A 21,838-nucleotide genomic window follows, 5' to 3' on the forward strand; every position below is an offset into this window, starting at 1 on the left:
GAGGCATGGAGTTACTCCCAGTCCCCGTGGGGCTGCCAGAAATAACACAAACCTAACATCTCACACCAGCTGGCGAAGAGGACTAATCTGGCTTCAAGAACTGCTTGAAAAAGAGCCAAACCTCCCATCCAGTTCTCATGGCCCCCTCCACCTCCCCCCAGACCCAGTTCCTTTTCTGGCACAATGGTATCCTCAGCACTCAGCTGACAGCAAGCTGCTCCTTGCAAACCACTCTGACGACCCACCCTGCAGCACGCAGCATGTGGGCCTGGGACTCCTCGGTGCTTTTGCCATCCCACACCATGGCCAGACATGCCATGACAGGCCCTAGCTCTGTGGTGGACAGACCAGAGGGTGACGGGGCAGCAGCCATGGCAGGGAGCTCCACTCCTTCCTCCTTCCCCCCCAGCCCCTGGCATTGCAGCTGCACCTTTTCCCTTGAATTGGGCATCTCAAGAGCTTCCCCCGCCTGTAAACCTGCATTTCTCTCCCTCCTCCCAACAGCCTGCACCTCTTTTGAACCACCAGCTCCAAGGGCCACACTCTGTAGAAGAGGCGCTTAATCATATTTTTGCTTCCCCCTTATCAAACATCTCCATTGGCTCCACATTCGTTTCAAGCTGAGGGGCTTTTTTATTATTATTATTTCAAAATGCAGTATAATGACCAGAGCAGAAGCATCAGCATCACAATAACCAGGTCTGTCTTCATTTCCACCACCAGCTTGCAAAATAACGGGAGTCATTTTGATAGTTGCATAACTAATTGCAACAAATCCGACCCTTTGCTTGATGATACCGCATAGCCCAAACTAATAGCTGTAAAACGTGGTTTCATTTAGAAATGAAATACAAGGGTTTATTTGCACAACTGCTGCCACCATGCCTCTCCCTGTAGCCCTGCCTCATTATGGCTCCTGTATTAGAAAAGCTGCATAAAACGTTATATATGTAAGAAAGCATTTTTCCTCTTGAGTCAGTGCAAAGGAAGGAGGCTGGCACACTCAGCAGCCTTCAGGCTGCATGTAAATGAGCCAAAGGACAACATGTTTCAGAAAAAAAGTAAGTCCAAAAATGAATTTTAGAAGGGCAAGTCCCTTATTAAAAGATACCCTGCATAACAAGCGGACATTGCTGGGCAGAGCTAAATTCAAAACATTCCTAGCCTGATTTGGTCTGCAAGGTTCCTATCTTCTTCTGTCACACATTATTAAACATAGATCAGAAACAGGATCTGGGATTACAGAACAGACTGAACTCAGGACATCAGAAGACACCTGTCCTATAAATAGGAATCATTTACCAATTCAGAGCAACACACACATGTTTTGGCAACCTCTCAGCCAATAAAAGCAGAAGCCCAACATCAGAATTATCCAAGCACTATTATTTTAAATGTGGAACAATGATATACATAATCATGACTTAACTCCTCATTTCCCAAATTCTCATCACGCATGTCTGTGCTGAATCGCAACAAAAATTAACCCTTCCAAAGGCAAGCCAATTACCAAAATCTATCCCAATTTCTGAATTGGGAAATTCCCTCTTTTTGAAGAGAAGGGCAGCAACAACAATGAAAAGCAGAACTTTAGATTTGAAAGTATTAATTTGGAGCTATTGATTTCTTTAGTAGCTTTTTGCCCGTAACCCCCCCACCCTAGGATTTCAACAAGAAAACTCCAAAGTTTACTCAGTCACTCCGACCACAGACTTTCCATGACAAAGTGCTCAAACACTAATTTGGGATTTTGCACAAAGTTGCAATGCAGGGGCTCCAATTTGTTGACACTTGAGTTTCTAGGAAAAATTAACAGAAACACGTGCAAGGGTCTGTGTAAGGGAACAACGTGAAGTGCCGCTTCCAAACAGGTGCGGCCGATTATCTGAGGCAACGCTGAGCCGGAAAAAAACACAGTGTTTTCTTCACAAATTTTAAGAGCACTAAAAACTTCCAGATAATGGGAAGTCCCTGAAGCCTTTAGAAAGTGTTTTCTCATACTCTGTACCTGGTATGACAGCTGCTTCTTTGCAGCTATGGGGAGTTGTGGTTTTCCATTTGTGAAAATTCAAGTGAAATCTATCATTTTTTGGAAAGAGCCTAAGTCCTGGGGTTCTCAAATATCTTTACAGGTTGAACATTTGGAAAGGATCCAGAGCCTGAATATGTGGAAATATTTAACTCTCTAAGAAACAGTATATAAAATAAGCTGTTTCTCTGCTTGATGACTATTTCAGGATTGACTAATGACTTGTCATGGTGCCAAACACCATCGACATGGCTCAAGAGGATAATTTCTGAAACTTGAATTTGTAACATTCTATCAAACGAAGACTATTTCTGTGTCAAAATCCTAGATGTGGGAATTTATATACAGCAAGATCATAAATGAACTTTAGGACACCAGAGTTCAGAAGTAGCATTACTATATTTACTCAATGAAATATCTGTTAAATCTTTGGGCGGGGAGGGGGAGAGCAAGCTTTGAAATAAACCAGGAAGTAAAGACTACTGTATCAAACATAGGTCCCCCCTGGGGAAGCTCTTGCATCTCAGCTGGTTGGTCTCTGGATCATTTTTCAGGGAAAGATTTGGTGGCAGGGAGCAAAGACTGCCCTGCTGTCCTGGTCAGCATATCTTCTCCCTCCTGGGGGTAGTTATGGCAAGGATAAGTGGTTAAGCTTTCCTAAATTCAGCCACCTCTGGCCAAACAAATTTGATCTTTCTTCTAGTACCAACGCATGTCACACCAAGGCCAGGCAGGTTCAGGTCTAGGCAGGGGCTCAGTTCAACTCCTCTTTTAACCAGGAGAGAACTGGAGCCTGTAGTCCAAGCTCAGCTTTGTTCCCAGCAGAGCAAGAGGTCCACTTGGCCAAGATACTCGCAAAGGCTAACAAATTTAGTTGTTTCCAGGGAGCAATTAATTCCTGCCATCACCTATTCTCTGGGAGGCACAACACTCACATTACACATTTATTCAGATGAAAAGGATGGGAAGGACCATTAATATAATATAGTTTTTCTTCCCACTTGATAGGGGCTGGTAATTACTACACAAAATCTGTAACTTCTGTCTGAAACAGTTTCAGGAGTCTGGCTTTCAGGCTGACAGTGGCTGTTAATCCACCTCATATTAGGTAGAAACATTCCAGCTTTTATTCTTAGCATTATAAATCTGCACATTATTAGCCCAGGGTTGTCCTGCATTAGGCTTTAAATCAAGGCTTCTCTTTGTACCTTTCTTTGCTAACATTTAAAGCTATTTGCTCTGAACTTTTTCTTCCCCTTGTTGATACTAGTACATTAAGTCACTTCTTAGTTTTCCCTAAGTAGATGAATCTTACTAAAATCTTGTCTATAGCTCCATATTCCCAGGATTTAGTCACATTTATTGCTCTTTTCTGAATTTTTTCCAATTATACAGCATCTTTTCTTTGTTAAAATGGACAAGAGAACTGGACATGGCACCCAACACTGCCTCACCAATACCGTTTCGAACATCAGAGCTTCCTATTGACCCTTAGAGGGCTCCGGTCATGCCTGTCCCCCCAGTGGCTGCTCTGCTCATGCGGTTCATGTGCACCCAGCTGCTTGCAGCATCTCCAGCTCCTTCTTCATTATCCACCTCAGATTTAGCCTATATTCTTTAATCCTGTAAAGTCCGAATTCATACCCAGTATCGAAACACATGAACGTGCGTTCACCTGTAAAACTGTTCTATTAGATGCCACTTTTAAGCTCAGAGTTGTACAGGGCTCACTGCTGCAGGAGCTTGCCAAAGCCAAGCAGCAGACACTACACTGGTCCCCTGACATGTCATGCAAGATAACTGAAGGCTTTGGCACAGAGAGGACAGAGATACAGCAGGTGTTAGTGCAGCAATGTCTATTTAATATCTTAGTATTTTAAAATAACCTTTTACTTGTCACTAGCATTACAAGGGAGCTGCACCAGCTGGAGGGGGGCATTGCGTGAGGTTTGGGGAGCTTCTACCAGAGCCCAGCTCAACACCACCCAGGCAGCGAACTGGAGAGAGGGAAGAAAAGAGCGCTCAAGGTCCAATTAGCAAGAGAGGCTGCCATAGCACCACGGGAGGGAAAATGAGAGGGAGCTTGAAAGAGGAAAAATTTCAAAAGCCAAGCAGAAGGGCCACGAGGCAATAGCACGGGCAGATAACCACCAGAACAGGCTGAGCTCCTGCCCAGCAGGAGGGTGTCACAGTGCAGCAACTAGTGTGTGGGAGAAGGGGAGCAGGAGCAGTGCGGGTGCATTCCGTGGCCACAGGGAAGACATGGCTGTCAACCACAGCCCTGCAGAAAGGCACAAACGGGCTCAGCAGGGGAGACACAGGCAGAGTTTGGTTTTGGCCAGGCTGAGGAGAACAGCCAGCCACTCATCATAGAGGCTATGTGGGAGGTGCAAGGCTGGCTGGCAGAGGGAGGGAAGACATCTCCTCTGAGGCATTCCCCACCTCAGATGGGCAAGCTGGATCCAAACCAAACACAGCAATACACAGCCCTAAGGAGAACAGAGAGCAAGATCTCACATTTGTGCAGCAAAGGGGCAGGCTGAGGGTTCTGAACCTGGCCAGGAAAGGAAGAGAGCTGCATGGAACAGCATCCATCAGTAGCAGCTCTGGCACTTTGTTCCTATATGCCAGCCTCACAGGGTACAGAAAGCAGCTGTGGCATGGGCATCTGGCAAACCCTGCCATCACCTGCATTCAAGCACTGAAATCTCCTTTTCCTTCTTCCATATTCACCCACTGAGCAGCTCAGAGACTGGCAGTGTGACTGCCTGACACGCAAAGTACCCAGCATCACAGGAAGCCTTCTGGAGGTTCAACCGCCCTGCCGGCCCAGCTCACCCCGAGCACCCTCCTCACACAGACTTGTCCCTACAACCTCAGCATGGCTGACAGAACCCCTCACTCCACAGCTCACGCCAGCAACACGAACAAAGCATCCTAGGCCTAGGTGGCTCTTTGGGACTTCCCACAGCAGCCCCAGAGGCTCCATATCCCCCCAAGCTCTCACGTCATGACCCACAGCAGGCACGATGCCACCTCAGCATCCTGCTCTTGCACCACTGCCACCTTGGGATACCCAGAGCCAGCCCTCCCCATGCATGCACAGAAACCAATACCCTTGTCCCACAAGGGGACTAAGATACAGATTAAGTGCCATATGTGCGAGTGAAAGCAGACAGCACTAGTGCTAAGCAGGTTGGAAGACAGGCAGTTCATGCCAGCAGGCTTAGACATCATGTCCTGGCATACCCACCTAAATGCAACGCCTCCATAGATACATATTTTTACTGCTATGCATGTACACCCCTATGGTATAGTCTCCTACTTACCTAAGGACTGTCACTGTTCCTAGTTTCCTGTTCTATGCAGTAGATAAGTTATATATGCAGTTGGTACAACTGTTAGTTTATCAGACATCTAAGCAGTTTCTTGGCCTGTGCCCCCCACTTCCCCCCACAGCATTAGCCTCCAAACAAATCCCAGAGCTGAATCAGTTTCCTCCGTTTAGAGGCTCCACTCAAATTATTTCTAGGATTCCCATCTTTCTCTCCTTTTTACTTTACAAATATATAAATAGTCACATCGCCATATGAGACAAGTAGAGACTGACTCTTACGGGTAAAAAACAGATGTTTCCCAATCTTCCCTAACAAAGTAATATTTTATATATGGCTCTTCAATGGATTTATAGCCAATGAAGGGATGTTACTACATTAGCTCATGGAGGGGGTGGGTGATAAAAACTGGAAAGGAAGAGCCAGACAAGGAAAAAAGAAGCTATCCAGAGCGCTGCAATTGGAGAAGCATGACAAATGGGCAGCACAGTTTTAGAGGGCTTCGACAGCAAGGCAGATTGCCTGGCTGGGAGTGATTGTCCACAGCTGGAGCATCGCAGAGACCATCTGGTATTTCTTAAACATGCTTTCCCCAGGTGATCCGATTCTTGGAGTGCCCCAGCAAAGAGAAGAAAAAAGGCTTGCAAGTCTTGGTCCCATTTCCAGGGTTTCCCTAATTAGTTAATAGAATTATATTTGAACCGGTTTCAGTTTCTCCTGCAAAACCTTTGCTTTTGCCACCTTTTCAACAGAAAAAAAAATCTATTTAAATTCATGGAATTTTTCATTTCTTTAAGAAAGTCAATGATTGTGTCTCTTGGCACAGCAACCCAATATAAAACTTAATGAAGTAAAGAGAGATCCAAAATTTCTTTTGAACACCTTGTAACCTCGCTCTTCCCCACACCACTTTTAGCTGCACAAAGCATGCATATCCACAGGCTCTCACGTTACTCTCCCACCCCAGCGTATCCATCCCCAGTATGAGCCTCTGAAAAAGCAGAGCATGGACTGCATGGGGGACTCCGAGAACTTCTCATTTCCAAGATTTTGACCCTCTTTTCAATTCTGAAAAGATGTCACATAATTCAATTAACTGTGCATGCCACACAGTCCTATCCCCACAATAAGGAGGGCTGGCAGAGGAGCAGTACAGCGGTGTTTGCTGCTGCCCTCATGTTCTCCATAACACAGCCCCTTCCTGAACCAGGAGCATCAGGAACCAGCTAACATAGAAAAGAGCAAGAGAAAGCGGTAAATAATAAATGAACAGACAGATGGAAAAGGGGTTAGAGCAAGCAACTGGAGAACAAGCCTTGGGAACCAAACTGTGTTCCCACCAGCAGGCAGTGCCCCCACCGAGCAACACAGTGCAGGCAGGAGCCAGGGTCCGGCCACAGAGATTATCCCCGCTGCTCACCGCCAAGCCAGGCTTACCAGCCGCGCCTCTCCCCTCTTTTCACCATGAGTTAGCCCAGCCACAAGGCATGGGTCTGTCAAAGATGTGTCCTGCACGCCACAGACACACATACCCAGTTCCCGGCTGCAAGCTTCCCAGCAATGCCCGAATAACCATTCCTATTATTTTTCACAGGGAGCAAATACACAGGATGGTGTCTGGATTGCTGAAGATGTCAATACTCCTCCAACTGTAGCAAAATTTGTTGCTGTGTCACAATTTGCTAGGATTTTTTTTTTTTTTTTTAAATGCAGGGAACTGACATCGAGTTCCCTGCTCTGTCTGCATCAGCGGCTGCCTCCTCAAAGCCTGCACATGAGAAAAGCTAATGGGACCATAATCCCAGTCAGAAATACATACATTAAGTGCTTCAACTTCTCCAGGCTGAGGAAATTTACCCAATTAAGTTACTGGGAAGAAAATACTGGACAAAAGAATCCAAAGGAATAATTAAAGGCTTTTTTTGCTTTGTTTTAGATGGCCAACATCAGCATATTCCATCACCATGCTGGAAGGGGATTTTGGCTGGAAACGCATCTTTATCCAGTGGTATAGACAGCAATAATAGAAAACAATATAAGCCATGATTGTAAAGCTAAAGAAATAGCAACCAACTGCAAATTGCAAAGTGTAGAAAATTAATTTAAAAAACATGATGGAAAAATTCATGACTTGCCGAGTTAGTGAGAATTTAAATATAGAGGAAAGAAGGGAAATGTGAACAGAGATGTAGAACCATTACTCTGTGCACACAGTAAAATTACCAATGTAATTACAAAATTCTAAATGTACATGCTTTGTATTGGGGGGGAAAGATATGATAATGAACTCATAAGACTATGATATACTTCACAGTTTACTAATGACCAAGAGACATTAGATAACATCTGCTTTAGATAAACACTGTTTAATCACCCACCCTGGATAATTTGCACCTCCAAGTGCTCTAAGGAGATCTCTGACCCACTGATGCTAATTTTTAATAAATCTCGGAATGCCAAGTAATTCTAGAAGGGCAGGAGAGCCCTAACCCCATGCCCGTGCTTAGGCAGGACTAGCTGACCGAGGGGGTGACAGTCAGTCAGCCTGAAAGCAGACCTAGACAGAGTAATTAAAAGCCAATATGAGAATCTACCAATAATTCATTATATTCATGCCTCAGCTAATTACCAGCCAACATATGTTGTACAGAATCAAGTCCTGTCTAACCGATGTTATAGCTTGATTTAAGAACTTGCATTAATAGAAATAATTTGGCATAACTAGGTGGACAGAAGTGGCTGACGAGACAAAAACATATCCATCCTCTGCTTCCCATCACACAGGATGCAGTGTTTTTATCAATCGTTCAGGTAAATATGAATATAATATCCTTAGAGGCAGCTTGCAGATAGCACAAATGTAGGTTAGTAAATAACAAACAAAACAGCCCCCATTTACCCTGTGATCCAATTTGTACAGCTAAATGGCCACCATCCAACCAAGCATGCTTTAATTCAGCCAAGCACAAGATAATACACGTACAGGAAAACAATATAGAGCTTGTATCTCCAGGATGGAAAAGTCTGTCCTGCATGGTCACAGGACAAAGGAGGAGCTATGAAGGGATTCTAGCAAAGTGAAACTTAAGGAGCCAAATCTATTCAGCTTATGGAAGAGGAAAATCCACACAATGAGACTGCTGCTCACAGGCGTTACAGTAGTGCGGGGGGAGAGAGGTTTCTAACCTGATGGGGGAAGTCAAAGCAAGCTCCAGGGGTTGGAAGTCAGAGTTAAGCACGATGCTGACACAGAGAAAAATTATCTTCAGCACAGCAGATGAGAAATATCACACAAGGTGGTCTGGATGATCTGGGGGCCCAGCACAAAAGCAGGAGGTGAAATTCAGTAGTACAAAGGGCAGGTATAAAAACCACTGTGTAACGTAAGAGTGGAAGGAGCCCAGACACTGGCACACTGGGGGTCTGCTTTAGGCTACAAAATCAGGGAGATCAGAAGCACAGGCTTATTGGGAGCATCTGAAACACAGAACCCACTGGTAATTAGGGACCTTTAACTGCCCACACATTTGCCAGAGAAGGAAGACATCAGACACAGCCTTGCATCAAGTTCCCGGAATGCACAGAGAAAAAAATCGTGAAAGAAGAGACAGGAATAAAACTAGGAAGGAGGCTCCTCGAGGTTTTATTCTCATCAGGAGAGAAAACCCGGGAAAAAACATAAAGGTGGAAAGCACCATGGGTGAGGGAGCCTGAGTGTGTGTACTTATTAGGAATAGAAGGGAAAATAGCAGCAGGGTAGAAACAGTGCTTTGTAAGGACTGAGGCTTCAGTAAACTCAGGGGGTTGGCAAGTGAGATTCCATGCAGAATGAAAAGGGAGTTCAGGAAAGATGGTGTTTTGTAAACACACAGCAAGATAAGGGAACAAATGAAAATTATTTTGGGGGGGGAGGTACGATAAGGGTAAATCACAGACTCCTCCATGGCTGCAGCACATGAAGGAGAAATGGAAACTCCATCAGGCTGATGTGGATGAGCACAAAGGAACAGCATCAGGAGAGACAGACGGAGCGAAAGAGCCAAGTGTTCAACAGAAACTGCACGCAGCAGGGATCACCAGCGGCAACAAGGAGACATTTGATAACTACATCGGTGGGAAGAGGCAGACCAAAGAGTTCATCACCTCCTGAGCAGGGAAAAAAGGTTAATAGATTGGTTTATGCCACTGAACACGCCACAAGCCCTTCCAAAGCTGTTAGTGCATGTCAGCCCTCCCCCCTTCCACCGAAATCTGTTTTCTGTTAGGTTTATGCGTTTTCTTTATTCTCTACAAAGCACCCTGAACTGGCTGGTTCTGGTAATGACATTACATATTATAATATAATTGCTAATTTTAAGATGCACAATTTATAAAATATCTTCTCTTGTGAGGCTAGTTAAATCAGACAGCAAATTGAACTTGATAAATACTGAACACGCTGTACTAAGCCATGTTCCCCACAGTTACAAAAGCAATAACCAAATTGGATAATGAGAAAGCCAAAGTATTGCTTAACAGACTAGAGAGTGTCACCTGAAAAAGAGATTCACCTTCATGACCTCTCTCACACACACACACCCCATCAGTGCACAACGAGTTGTAAAACTACTAATTAGGGTAAGAGGAGGCAGGGGATCCCAGGGGGTTGGCTCGCAGCTGTCTCAGGAAGCAAGGAGGTATAAATTGGGACACAATTTCACAATAGCGAACAACTCTAAGTTAAAGCTGAAATGTTTAATGCTTTTGCTGGTTCAGACTTCACAAAAAAGGATAGCTAAGAGCACAAAGTTAATGCAATTAAAAGCAGCAGAGCAGAAGTGTAAGGTACGGTGGTAGCACATGAGCAAAATGAAGATTACTGAAGTTTGATGTTTTCAAATAGGCTGAGGTCCATAAGCAGCTATCTCTAGGAATTTTTGGAAGACAGATGAGGCTTCAAAAGACTGGAAAAGGGCAATGTGGTGGCTATATTCAACAAGTTGAAAAATCAAGGAAATTGCAGGACAGTCAACTTCAAATCCTGGAAAAGTTTTGAAACAAATCATCAAACAATCCATCTGCAAGGAAGGGCTGGAAGCAACAGCCCTGCCACATGAAGGCAACTGCCTTCTCTTAGAGCAAAAGGGTCTCATTTGTGAGATAGAGGCAACAGATGTTCTACACCTTTACTTTTGTAAAGCTTTACCCCCAGCTTCATATAACATTTTAATTAGAAAATTAGGAAAATAGTCTAGAGTTAATTCCATATTGGGAATACACAGCTGGTTGGGAGACTGTATAGAGAAGTGCAGGCATGAACAAGCAATATTGTAAAAAAAAAAATCCATGATTATAGAGGATTATACAGACAGAAGTGTCACGCACAAGGTACATGAAATAACCCTGCTGCTCTTCTCAGTCAAGAAAGGCCTCAGCTACGATACTGGGCTCTTTTCAAGGCAATGTGCTTCAGAAACAGCCCAGACCAAGTGGAGAGAGCCCAAGAGACCCCAACAAAACACAGAACCACAAAAAAATTTAAAGAGGGCTGAAAGGGACCTCAAGAGGCAGCATCAACCACGTACGTGTCATTCAACTTGAAAATAACATGGCCATGAGGAAAGAGCAAATGAAAGGCAGTTGTTCGGTGTAGAGAACAAAAGTCTTCGGGGAAACACGATAACAAGCCTCAAATATGTAAAAGATTTCTGCAAAGAGGAAAGGAGCACTGTAAGCTGCTCTCTGTGTCCACAGGGAGAGGACATGCCGTAATGGGCTTAAATTGAAGCAAGATATTTTAAAAACAACTCCATAATGATATAGATAAATACACCCTAGAACAAATTGTTGTGGGAGGGTACATCAAGAGGTTTAAGAACAAGGATAAAGCCACATAGTTTGAACCAGTTAACAGCGATGTCCCCACAACTTGGGCAATGCTGGTGCCTGGCTGCTGAGCCCCAACACCCTGCTGCCTTCACACGCATATGCCCAGGAACATGATATATTTCAGCTATGCACCAAACACCTTCAGCAACCTGTGTACTAAAAACAAACAACATTTTGCTTCAGAATGAGCTCATATAAACAACTGATAATGGCACAAAAATACTCAGTCACAAGAGGGTTTTTTCCACACACTTTTTTTCCCCAGCACCATCCCCTCAGCTCTGATTCCAAGGTCTCACAAGACACCTGCAAACCATCCTCAAAAGTGATCCAGCAACACTGCTGGTCATTAACTATGGGCTCAGTACAGATATTGTTTTAATGACATATTACTATTTTCCCAGTCCCTTCCTCCCAGGAAACCCCGCAGTGTTTCATGGTGATTCTCTCACCCTCGCTCCTTCCCATAGGACCTGATGAAATTATTGTCTTTGCCTTGCTGATGTGACTTCTCCACCAGTACCCTGGTTGTACTAATCAAGGAAACAAACTCGGGGAAACTGTTTTGTGTACTTAGCTTTGAATGCTACTTTTTCTTCTTCAGCCCCAACAAAAGGTTCAAATCCCCCCAAAGTCTGTCTGTTTTTTCAACTGTATCAGCTGATTACATAAAATATATTGCCACTTCTTATACACCTTTCTCCAAGTGAGGTCCAGGTACAGCTGTTTTGTCATGGAAAAGGCTAGAAGATGCCCTCTGAAGGTCCTTTCCAGATCTATTTTGTACAATGCTCTGGATAACATCTATATTATAAGGGGCTGCGATGGACAGAAGGGCAGACAGGCTGATCCAAAAGCCACTCACAGGCCTGTTACAGAGCCCCAGACAGCTCTCTCCTTGAGGGAAAGCTGGAGAGCAAGCGCAGCGCGGACCACCCCAGACCAGCACCCTGTAAAACCAGCTACGATGAGCATCACTGCTGTGCGGACCACAGGATGTTTAGGCTGCTGACCCCAAACAAGCTGCCAAAAAGGCAAGAAAGCTGTACTACCTCTGCAACAACCCTCCCAGGTCCCATCTCAAAGCAGCCCCCCCTCCAGCCTCATGAAGTTAGCTGTAACTGGGGATAAAACCATATATCTGGGGGAAATTCCAGCAAAAACAAGCGGAGCAGCCTTTCTGCCCAGCAGCACAGGCACCAAAAGCACACCCAGCCCTACGCCCTGCTCTCTGCTCAGCACCCCTCGTGAGGGCAGCCTCTGAGCCAGCCCCCTCCGGACCCAGCACTCCATGGGATGGGGTCCTGACCACCATCTCCCAGAACCACAGCAATTCAGCAGGAATCTCAGAATCACCAGGGGAGGTTCACAAGTGCAGGAAGCACAAACACCACAGGTGCTCAACCTGAGCTGTGTGATTCCCTGCCAAGAAACAAGTACAACTGTGGCTCTCCCTGTCTTCATGGGGGAGGAGAAAAACATATTTCTCTGGGGCAGCATCTCACTCACAAGCTCTCCATACAGACACACCGCCCTCATTCCTGCTCTGTGCTGGAATGCACACATGACTGCTTTACAGTAGCCACACACTTGCTCTACTCCCCCATGTTCTGCTTCACCCCACTCATCCCACCATTACGTATCCCCACTTGGGAAAAGCTGGTGTGCGCCCTTCCATCACCACCACCACCACCACCTCACCCACCCATATACCACTTACCCTGGATGAAGAGGGTCTCTCCCTGGCTGCTAACACTCCAGAAGTAGATTCTCCCAAGGAAAGCCTCACACAGAACTCACAGCTGCTGTTATGGCAGTTTATCTAATGACCTTAGCAGGGGTTATAGGATGACAATGTAAAACACCTGATTGCAGTGTTGGACACCAACAGTGAAATACACTCTTCAGCAGTTCTCAGCTCTGTTCCTATCAGCTCCCACCTGATTTAATTCCCCGAGCCTCTCTCAGTGCAGCTGGAAAAGACCCTCTGCTAACATCCTCAGCAGACTGGGGCCACAGGGAGTCAACTGGGAGCAGTGTATGCCCTGTGGGACAGGCCTCCTCCCTTAACTGCTGTTTTGAGAGGCTGCATTGCATGATGTGTCAGGATGGAGGGCTTCCCATCACACACTCTGCAGTCTCCTCACTAGCTTCTCAGTGCAGATGTGGTGTGGTAGGACAGACTGGAGAGCTGTCATCACTAGTCTCCTGATGCAGTGAAGTAATCTGCACTGTAGCTTCAGGCAGAAGGTAGAGCAGAAGGAAGAGATGTTTTTCCACTGCTCAGAATGAGAAGTGGGGCACTATTTGGTTTCCTCAGGATAAGAACCCCTAGAGGGAAATTTATGGTTTGTACTTGTATCTTGGGAAGCTCAGTTACACTTAACACCTCACGTAAATACAAGAGGGGACAGTTTTTCACATATGTCTATTGACCTGAGCAATTCCCTCTTCCATTGGGCTTAACGGGCTTTACTTAACAGTGCAGAAACCTGCAGATATCCAGTCTCTTCAAGTACAAATGCAGTATGTTAACCCAGCCCAACCTGGCACCACAGGTGGAGGAATTCCAATTTAATCTATCAAAGCTCTGCCTGCTGCTGCTCCGCTCTCTAAAACCTGCATGCATGTTGTGTCTCTGCTGCCCTGGGCAGCTCTTCACACCTCACCTGCTGCCAGCCCGATGCTGTGCATTCACGCCTCAGCTCCAGGGCTCCAAAATCACCTTACTGTCACCTGAACGGTTCTCCTGAGGGCTGCATAGGAGGGAAGCCTGGTGTGATGATTGCAACTTCTACTCCAGATGATACAAGCTATAAAAGAATCACTGCTTGCTCCACCTAACTAGACTAGGAAGGAGCAGAGAAGCATTTCCAGGGAAAGATTCCTCCTCCTCCCCCATCCCACCATGGTCTGAGCTGAGAGCGCCAGTTCCCAGAGAGAAGCAGGCGATGCTGTGCACTCTCCCCCTGCTCTACCACTGGCTTACCCAGAAGCATCAGAGAATGCTGACCTGTGAAATGAGATACCTATCTCTGAGCACCAAGGGGGAAACTGCAAAGATTAATAAGCCTCAAAATGTTATACAGCATTTAAATAGTACTGTCACAGATCAAAGACTATCACTGATCTCAGTGAGGCAGGCTCAGTAAGTCTAGAAAGATCGCGTACAAAAAGCAAATGCAAGATGCAAGGGAAAGCCTGCAGACGGGAGCTAAGGAAAGCTCATACTTGCTTAGAGAAACCAAAGTGGCCTAAGCCAGTCTAACATGTGCTCCTGAAGGAATAAGAGCCAGAAACACTGCCTGGTTTCACTCAGTCTCAGTTGTGTCTTAGCACAAAAAAACACATTTCGTTTTAAGACACCCTCTTACCTTGGAGGTACCTGCTGCTGGGAGCAGCTGAAATCCCAGTGCAAAACCACAACCCTGCCTGATCACCGAGATAAGGAGCACACTGGGAACCATGTGCAACTGGTGAATAGATTTGAAAAAAAAAAAACGATTTACACTGATGCCACAGGGACTGCAGAATCACACTCCCTGCACTCAAAGAGCTTTCATTCTTAAAGCCATAGGAAACTCCATGAAAGTTTGATGGCAATATCATTTGCCAACACTTGCAGGCAGCGTGGGAGGCCTGATCTATACTCTTTCAAGCTGTTTGTATAACTATGTCATATGGGAGGAGGAGGAAGAGAAGGAGACTCTTTGTCCAAATCACTACAGTGGTAGTAGCAGGGGAATAAAGATGCCTCACGGTGCTATTCCTACTCCCAAGTTCTCCTACAGTAGTTATCCCATTGTAAAGCACCTTTATTACCACATGACTTTGGGCAAGATACTCCATTTACATTTCTTTGGTACAATTAAAGTGCTGTAGGAACTAGCAGTAGTAGGATCCCCTCTTACACAGAGGCATGGAGTTGAATATTCTCCCAGTCTAGGTTGGACACTGAGTGCTGAGGGTCATCCGCAGTACATACGCTGCATGAGGCCAGGTGACTCCTGGATACAGACTTCCAGGAGGAAACACAGTTCTCAGGGATCCCCCAGGTACTCTGTCCCTGCAAACTCAGTCCTTGACTGTCCCTCCCTAAGCCAGATCTGGATCCTTGCTCCTGCACCTCACCTCACAACCTGGGGACTCCCTACAGCACTGTACAAAACCACTGTGCAGAGCAAAAAGAAGTCCTCAAGCAAACTCTGGCTGATTGAATTTTGAAGGTAAGGAATGCCCTGCTGCAACAGATGTACAATCCCCTCTGCCCACCCCAAACACCAGATCCATCACAGAGAAGGGAAATATTTACACAAGTTAGTAGAGTTCCAGTTAAATATTATGCTTAGCTGTCTAGAGTCCATGTTCTCAGACTACGTCTATGAAATAAAAGATTAAACTTCATAACAATTACGAAGTTGCTCTGCTCACATTCAAAGGGAGTTAAAGGACATTAAAATAGTTCTTTGGGTAGTATTCCAGTGAAGTTGTTCTCTCTCCCCTGGAGAGTCAGAGCTAAAACCTTCTGAACTATCTTGTAAACACACTTGGAAAGGCTAAGAGCTGAGCTGATAACCAGGTAGCACCTCTGCTCTGCAGGTTCTGTTAAAAATGTGAGCAATGCTGGGGAGCTTTTGAAGCAGTGAGAGAAGGAGGATAGGGGAGAGCAGCTTCTCTTCTCGAGGGAAGTTTGTTTAGTGGAAAGTAAGCAAGTTGTCAGGGGAAAAGCTGACAATGTTGATTCCAGCAGTTGTACTGGGAATAAACAGCCAAGTGGATTACGTTACAGAGAATGAGGAATGGCTCTTGAGGATCCCATTTAAATACTCTGCACTCAGGAATGATGCAATTAAGCCACACTCGTGGCCCCGATGCCCACTGGCCCCTGGGCTAAGCCCTCTGCCAGCCCTGGTATCGTCGTCCCACCTCTGTGGGTCCCCCAGAGGTCCAGCACAACTGATGTCCCCAGGAGAGCCAGAGCTCACTGCTGCACTGGTGAGGACGAAGACCCATGTTGGCTTCAAGGCAGAGGCTGGACAGCAGACAGGGTGGGGGAGGAGATTGCCCAGGACCCACTTGCCTCTCCCAGCCCAGCAGCAGGGGAGGGCCACCATGGGGCTTGCCATCTCCTCCCTAGCCAGAGCACAGGGCCCTCCCTCTCACAAAAATTGTATGCCTCCCTGCCTTTCACAGGAAAGGGACCCAGCAAGAGGAGAAGGGGATCTTGTTTGATTTATTAGTCTCTTCCTCCTTCCCATCGTCTGTGGCTCATCCAGCTGTAGCGATAAGGAGAACAGCTATGAAAGGACACTCATGGCTGCTGGGATCCCGTCCTTCTGCCCACTCACTGCCTGAAGACATCAGTCCTTTATAAGCACCATTAAATGTGTATCCAAAGTGTGGCAGTGTCCTCCATCCTTCGAGATTCTGTTCCCTGGATAATACAAACAGTTGCCAGAAAAAGAGTATCCTCTCATCTCTGTCTGGGCCATTATCCCTTTATATTTGCTCTTTAATATTTACTGGGTTCACACAAAGTGCATGCTCTGGAAAGAAAAAAAAATCAGCTGCAGCTTAAAGGACTCCAAATTTAGTAATTGCTGCAGCCCCATCAACGTGAACTGTTAGCAGGGAGATTTCTCCAGCACTTCACGTGCTGTGGTATTCTGCTTAGGTCAGGCTGTAGAAAACATTCTGTCCAGGGGCACCAAATCTGGAGTGTCTGCGTAGGTGCCAGCCACAGAGGCCTTATGAGTCCACCACAAGCTCCTGCAGGTCCTTTCCCTCCCAGCACCCAGTAATCTTGGTAGGAAACAGAGGCAGCCAGAGAGATGCTGATTCATAGAGAGGTGAAGCACCCGACACACCTGTGAGTTAGCAAGAACTAGCCCCATCTCCTGGCTCCAGAGCTGGTCTTGCAGCCTTACCTGTTAACGTGAGGTTGCTGTATGTGTTTGAAAACTGCTCCTTTAACAAAACCAAGTGCATCTGAGCTGCCTTTTCCCTCTGTAGCTCCAACATTATGTCAGGATGCTGGGCGATCTTACAGCCTTTCTGCTTATCCAGGGCAATGTCGCTGCGAACAATGTCTACAGCAAAAGGGAAAGAAAAAAGGGAGATGGCCAAACCTCAGCTTTTATTTTAACCAGATGCTTGGATCAGCACCAGCCAACATGACAGCCACACAACCATCACTCAGCACGAGCAACCCAAAAAAAGGGTCCAAACCCCTCAGATCCACCTATCCAATGAACCGTCTCTGCTCAAGTCTCCTTTTCTTCCACAGAAAGCTCAAGTCACTGACTTCAACATGCTTACAGAGCCTACTGCCCCTTCCAGCCTTCACCTGCCCAGCAGCTGAGCTCCTACAATGATGACCGCTCTCTTGCAGGAAAGTGCAAAAGTCTCCCAGCATTTATGTTACAACCTTGTTACTGGTGTGTTTGACACTAAATAATGATAAAACACTAAATCCCATTCTGGTGACCCCTGGCTTCCATCTACCCTTGTCTGTCGAAGAGGTGATGAAGGAGGCTTGTTCTCACCTTGTTCATCCTCACTGCAGCCATCACAGCTAGAGTTAGGTCAGCATGGCTTACAAATCTTTGAACCGGTGTCTATACCCTTCTAATTCCTGACATTCAATTCAGGAGGCAGGTCAATTATCTAACAACTGGTTTTTCTTCATAAGAGCATTTTATAAGTCATATTTTGAAATAAGAATATTATACTCCCTCTCCTAGAACTACTCACCTGCTAGGGAAATAGAAAGATGGAGGAAGCAGGGTAGAACAAGAATCAAGTAAGATGTGTTCAGTCTAAATAGGAGGGGAATGGTGCAAACTAGTCCTTGCAAGGTCCTTTTCTGGGTTTAATAAACTCTGTAACATGCTCAGATCCACAGGCACCATATGCTGTGTCTAATTCTTACAAAATCTTAGCCAGCCAGCACTGATAAGGAAGGATGGAAGCTGGAGTTCTTCCATCACATTGTATGAGGTCACCCTTTGCATCACGAGGCTGCGCTTTGCTTGGTTTAATTCCCATCTAGCTAGAAGTTTCTGAAGGAGCTTATTGTCTGAAGAGAGTCACATCTTGCTCCACATGCACTCTCCAGCTCCATTATTGTTATGCATATCAAGGAACACAAGTTGTTTCCAGTAGTCATGCTCCTGTCATTCAAGGTGTCAAATCCCAGGTTCAGCAAACCTAGGTTCAGAGCTCTGCTCTGTCTTGGGCCCTAGCAGGGAACCCCCCTCCAAAGGTGAGGTGGAGGCTGGAAGCCACATTATCCTCCTGTCTCTGAGCCTCATCCTAGTTTCCTATAGAGTCACTATACTTGTCTTGCCCAGGTTGTGCTCTGTCCGTTTCTTTACTACATAGTTTGGGATTAACACAGCTTCTCTAAAACCTGCCTAAAAAAAGACTTGTCAGAACAGTAACGTCATTAAAGCACCTGTGGTCTGTAGTCAGGGTCATGAGCTCCCTCCTCCACCCACAGCTAACATGCTCAGGAGTAGAGATAGGGCAGCATCCAGCTAGCATGAAAATATGGCTCCATATTTCCACATACAGCACAGGGGCTTCAATGTGGAGAGATGAGATGGAGCAAGAGGAAGGAATAAAGGGCAGATAATGAGCACCCCCCAACCAAGTGCTTTTGGTGCACAACCTCCTAGGTAGACACTGGGTAAGATTTAGGCCTATCCAAACCCTGCCCAACTAATGAATGATACAATCCTGAACCCCTTTTGTGTGAGATATTTGGAAAACTGAAGACTGAGAAACACAGTCTTATCACTCTCCCACAGCACAAAGGCCACTGGTGTCACCCAGAGCTCACGAATGGTCATTCACCTTCCCAGGTGATGGATTTTCTTTTCTACAGGACTGAACGCAACTGGTGTACACCCCCCCAAAGCCCCAAGGCAAAATGGAGGAAAACACATCTGAACAAGACTGAGGTTTGAAACCAGATGGTCAATACACCATCTCCAATTCTCTTCAAACCACTTAAAGGAGTCCAGGCTGGGTCAAAACAAGGTTGTTTCCTAAAAGGGATGGAGGGCTGCTAAAACCCAAACCAGAGCCAACGTGGAGCCATGTGGAGGAACCATGGGCCCAGGACCAGGGTCCCTGCCCTCCTGGAGAGGGGCCAGGACAGCACCTTGGAGAGTGCAAGGGGACGTGGCAGCGGGTCCCGTGCGACACCCCTGCCTCCCTCCTCAGGGACCACGGTCACAGAGAACACGTGGCTGGGCAAGGGGTGCGTGCTGTCAGCAGGGTCTGGGGACAACAGGCAGGCCCAGGGGACCCGGCCCAGGAATGAGGAGCAGAAGCAGTATTCAGAGTCCTGTCGTTCAGTGATGGAGCTGTCATGACAGGGATTAGCACAAGGAAGTCAGGTCACATTCAGACAAATGACTCTCCGTGGGAGAGTTGGGGAGCAGGCCTGCAGGGCACAGAAAGTGGGGGCACTCCGGCAGTCACCTTCACGGGGTGCTCAGAGAGCTGCCACTGCAGGCACTCAGGAAGCAGACGCAAGGTCCTGGCTTCTCAGATCGATGAAGGACCCAAGGAACTTGTGCAAGACCTAAAAATGGAGGTGGAGCCCACATTCCTTGTAGCTCCAGCTTAAACGCAGGGCTGACGTCTGGGGTATGGAGCTCCCCCAAGAACTCAGTGCCCGGACATCCAGACCCCACCAGGCTGTGCTCGGTGCAGGGGAGGAGGCAACGGCACCTCCGCACCACTCTCCTGAACCAGCAGCACCGGGGGAAGAGGGGCGGCAGGCTGCAGCTTCTGGAGCCTCAAGGGAAAGCTCAGCAAGAGCAACCCAAGGGAAACAGCCAGCAAGGAGCTCGCAGCCCGCAGATCTTCAAGGATGAGATAGCAAAGAGAAAGGCCCGAGGAGCAAGGTGCCCCAGGAGGCGGTGGGCAGGGCAGCCCCCGAGCAGGGGCTCCGGCAGAAGGACACTCGCCGCCTTCCTGAACGGCGGTGAAAACAAAAAAATAGAAACTGCCCAGCAAAACACGAGCCCAGGCAGCCCTTGCCAGAAGTGCGAGAGAAGAACTCCAGATGTGGGAGCCCCAGAGGATGCCAAATGGTTTCCAAAGCCGGCAGGGGCCGAGCCCTGCGCCGAGCGGGGCCGGGGCCGTGCCGGGGCCGTGCCGTGCCGTGCCGGGTCAGTACCCTGGCCAGCTCAGCCTCCCGCGGCGGCGGCACGGCCGGGCGGACCCCCGGCGGCGCGGCGCTCCGGGGCGGCCCGGCGGCGGCGCGGGGCCCGCGGGGCCGGGCCGGCAGACGCCGTGCGGTATGGCGGGAGCACACCCGTGTGGCGGTCAGGTGAGCTGCGGCTGCCGGGACACACCGGCGCACGGCGAGGAAATCCCGGCGGCGGGGGGGAGGGGGGGGGGGGGGCACCCGCCTTGGGCCCCAGCCCTGCCGGGAGCGGCTGCGGCGCCGGCAGCGGCAAGAGCTCTGCCCCGCCCGGCAAGAGCTCTGCCCCGCCGGCCCGGGGCGGAGGGTGCCGATTGGCAAAGGCCGCTTCGGTGCCGAGTTGCCTGCACGTTTCTCCGTCCTGCCGTGGGACCCGCAGACCTCCAGAGCTTGCCAGCATGCCGCCTATGGAGGTCACCCAGTTCAACAAGGGAAATTTCGAAGAACAAGTTAGAAAATACCCCTCGGGGCGACACAAGCACAGCAGTCCCAGCCCAGGGCAAGATGTCCATCCCAGGACTAGCTGAGCTCTAGCAGTTCCTTTCGGGGAGTCACCTGCACCAAGGTGTTGCACTAACCATTTCCCACCGTACCAGTATCAGGCCAGAGAGCTCCCAAGCTGTGAAACGTCCAGGATGGCGCACAGCGCAGGGAGACAGCTCGGAGGGTGTCCCTGACCCACAGAGCGAGCTGCCACCACCTGCCCACAGGCAACCCCCTGCCACATGTCACTGGAGTCACAGAGCACACACAGGTTATCGCGGTTCATCAGCTGGAAGATGGGAGGAGGAGGACACAGACCCAGGTTTATGTGCACAGGGAAGAGGGTTATGGTTATGGTCAAAGGGATGCACGATGGAAGGCTGAGAAGTCAGTTATCTTTCCATGTGTGTGTGAAAGTGAGCGCTGCCCACAGTCATCGCCACTCCAGCTGCAGCCACCGTCACCACTGTCACAACACCAGAACAAGCTGAGTTTGCCCACCCTCCTAATGAGACTGTTTGCTTCAGCTTTCTGGTCTTAGAAAGTGGATTTGAAAGGAAAAAACTATTTTATGTTAACAAAACCCCAATATTCTTACTAAAAATTTGGAATATTAGTAAATGGTGTTGGTGCAGAAGCTAGACAGATGTTCAATGGGCCACAGGCAAAACTCATGAATTGCAGGTTGCCAAACTTCTAAAATACCTACTTTTTTAAATCAACACATTTAAAAATGCTTTTAAAACCAGATTTGCCTGCTGCAGTTCTTATAAAATGCCCAGTGACTGAAATTGGGAACATAGCTTCTAGTTAGAAAGCCTGAAGATATCTGAAGCCAGCAACTGCATCCTCATCATGTCTGTCTTCAGCAGGTGAATTTCTGACACATTAGTGGCATTCCTT

General features: G+C 47.5%; 1 protein-coding gene across 1 annotated transcript in view; it reads right to left on the bottom strand.

Annotated features, from left to right (window-relative positions):
- Nucleotides 1-21,838, bottom strand: part of HPSE2 (heparanase 2 (inactive)) — a 112,551-nt gene that overhangs the window by 81,485 nt on the left and 9,228 nt on the right. Inside the window, exon 3 of the mRNA XM_055720057.1 lies at nt 17,160-17,321. Coding sequence (XP_055576032.1) covers nt 17,160-17,321 — 162 coding nt within the window. The remainder of the gene's footprint in view (nt 1-17,159; nt 17,322-21,838) is intronic.

Source organism: Falco cherrug, chromosome 9 (genome assembly GCF_023634085.1).
Source record: "Falco cherrug isolate bFalChe1 chromosome 9, bFalChe1.pri, whole genome shotgun sequence".
Classification (NCBI taxonomy): Eukaryota; Metazoa; Chordata; class Aves; order Falconiformes; family Falconidae; genus Falco; species Falco cherrug.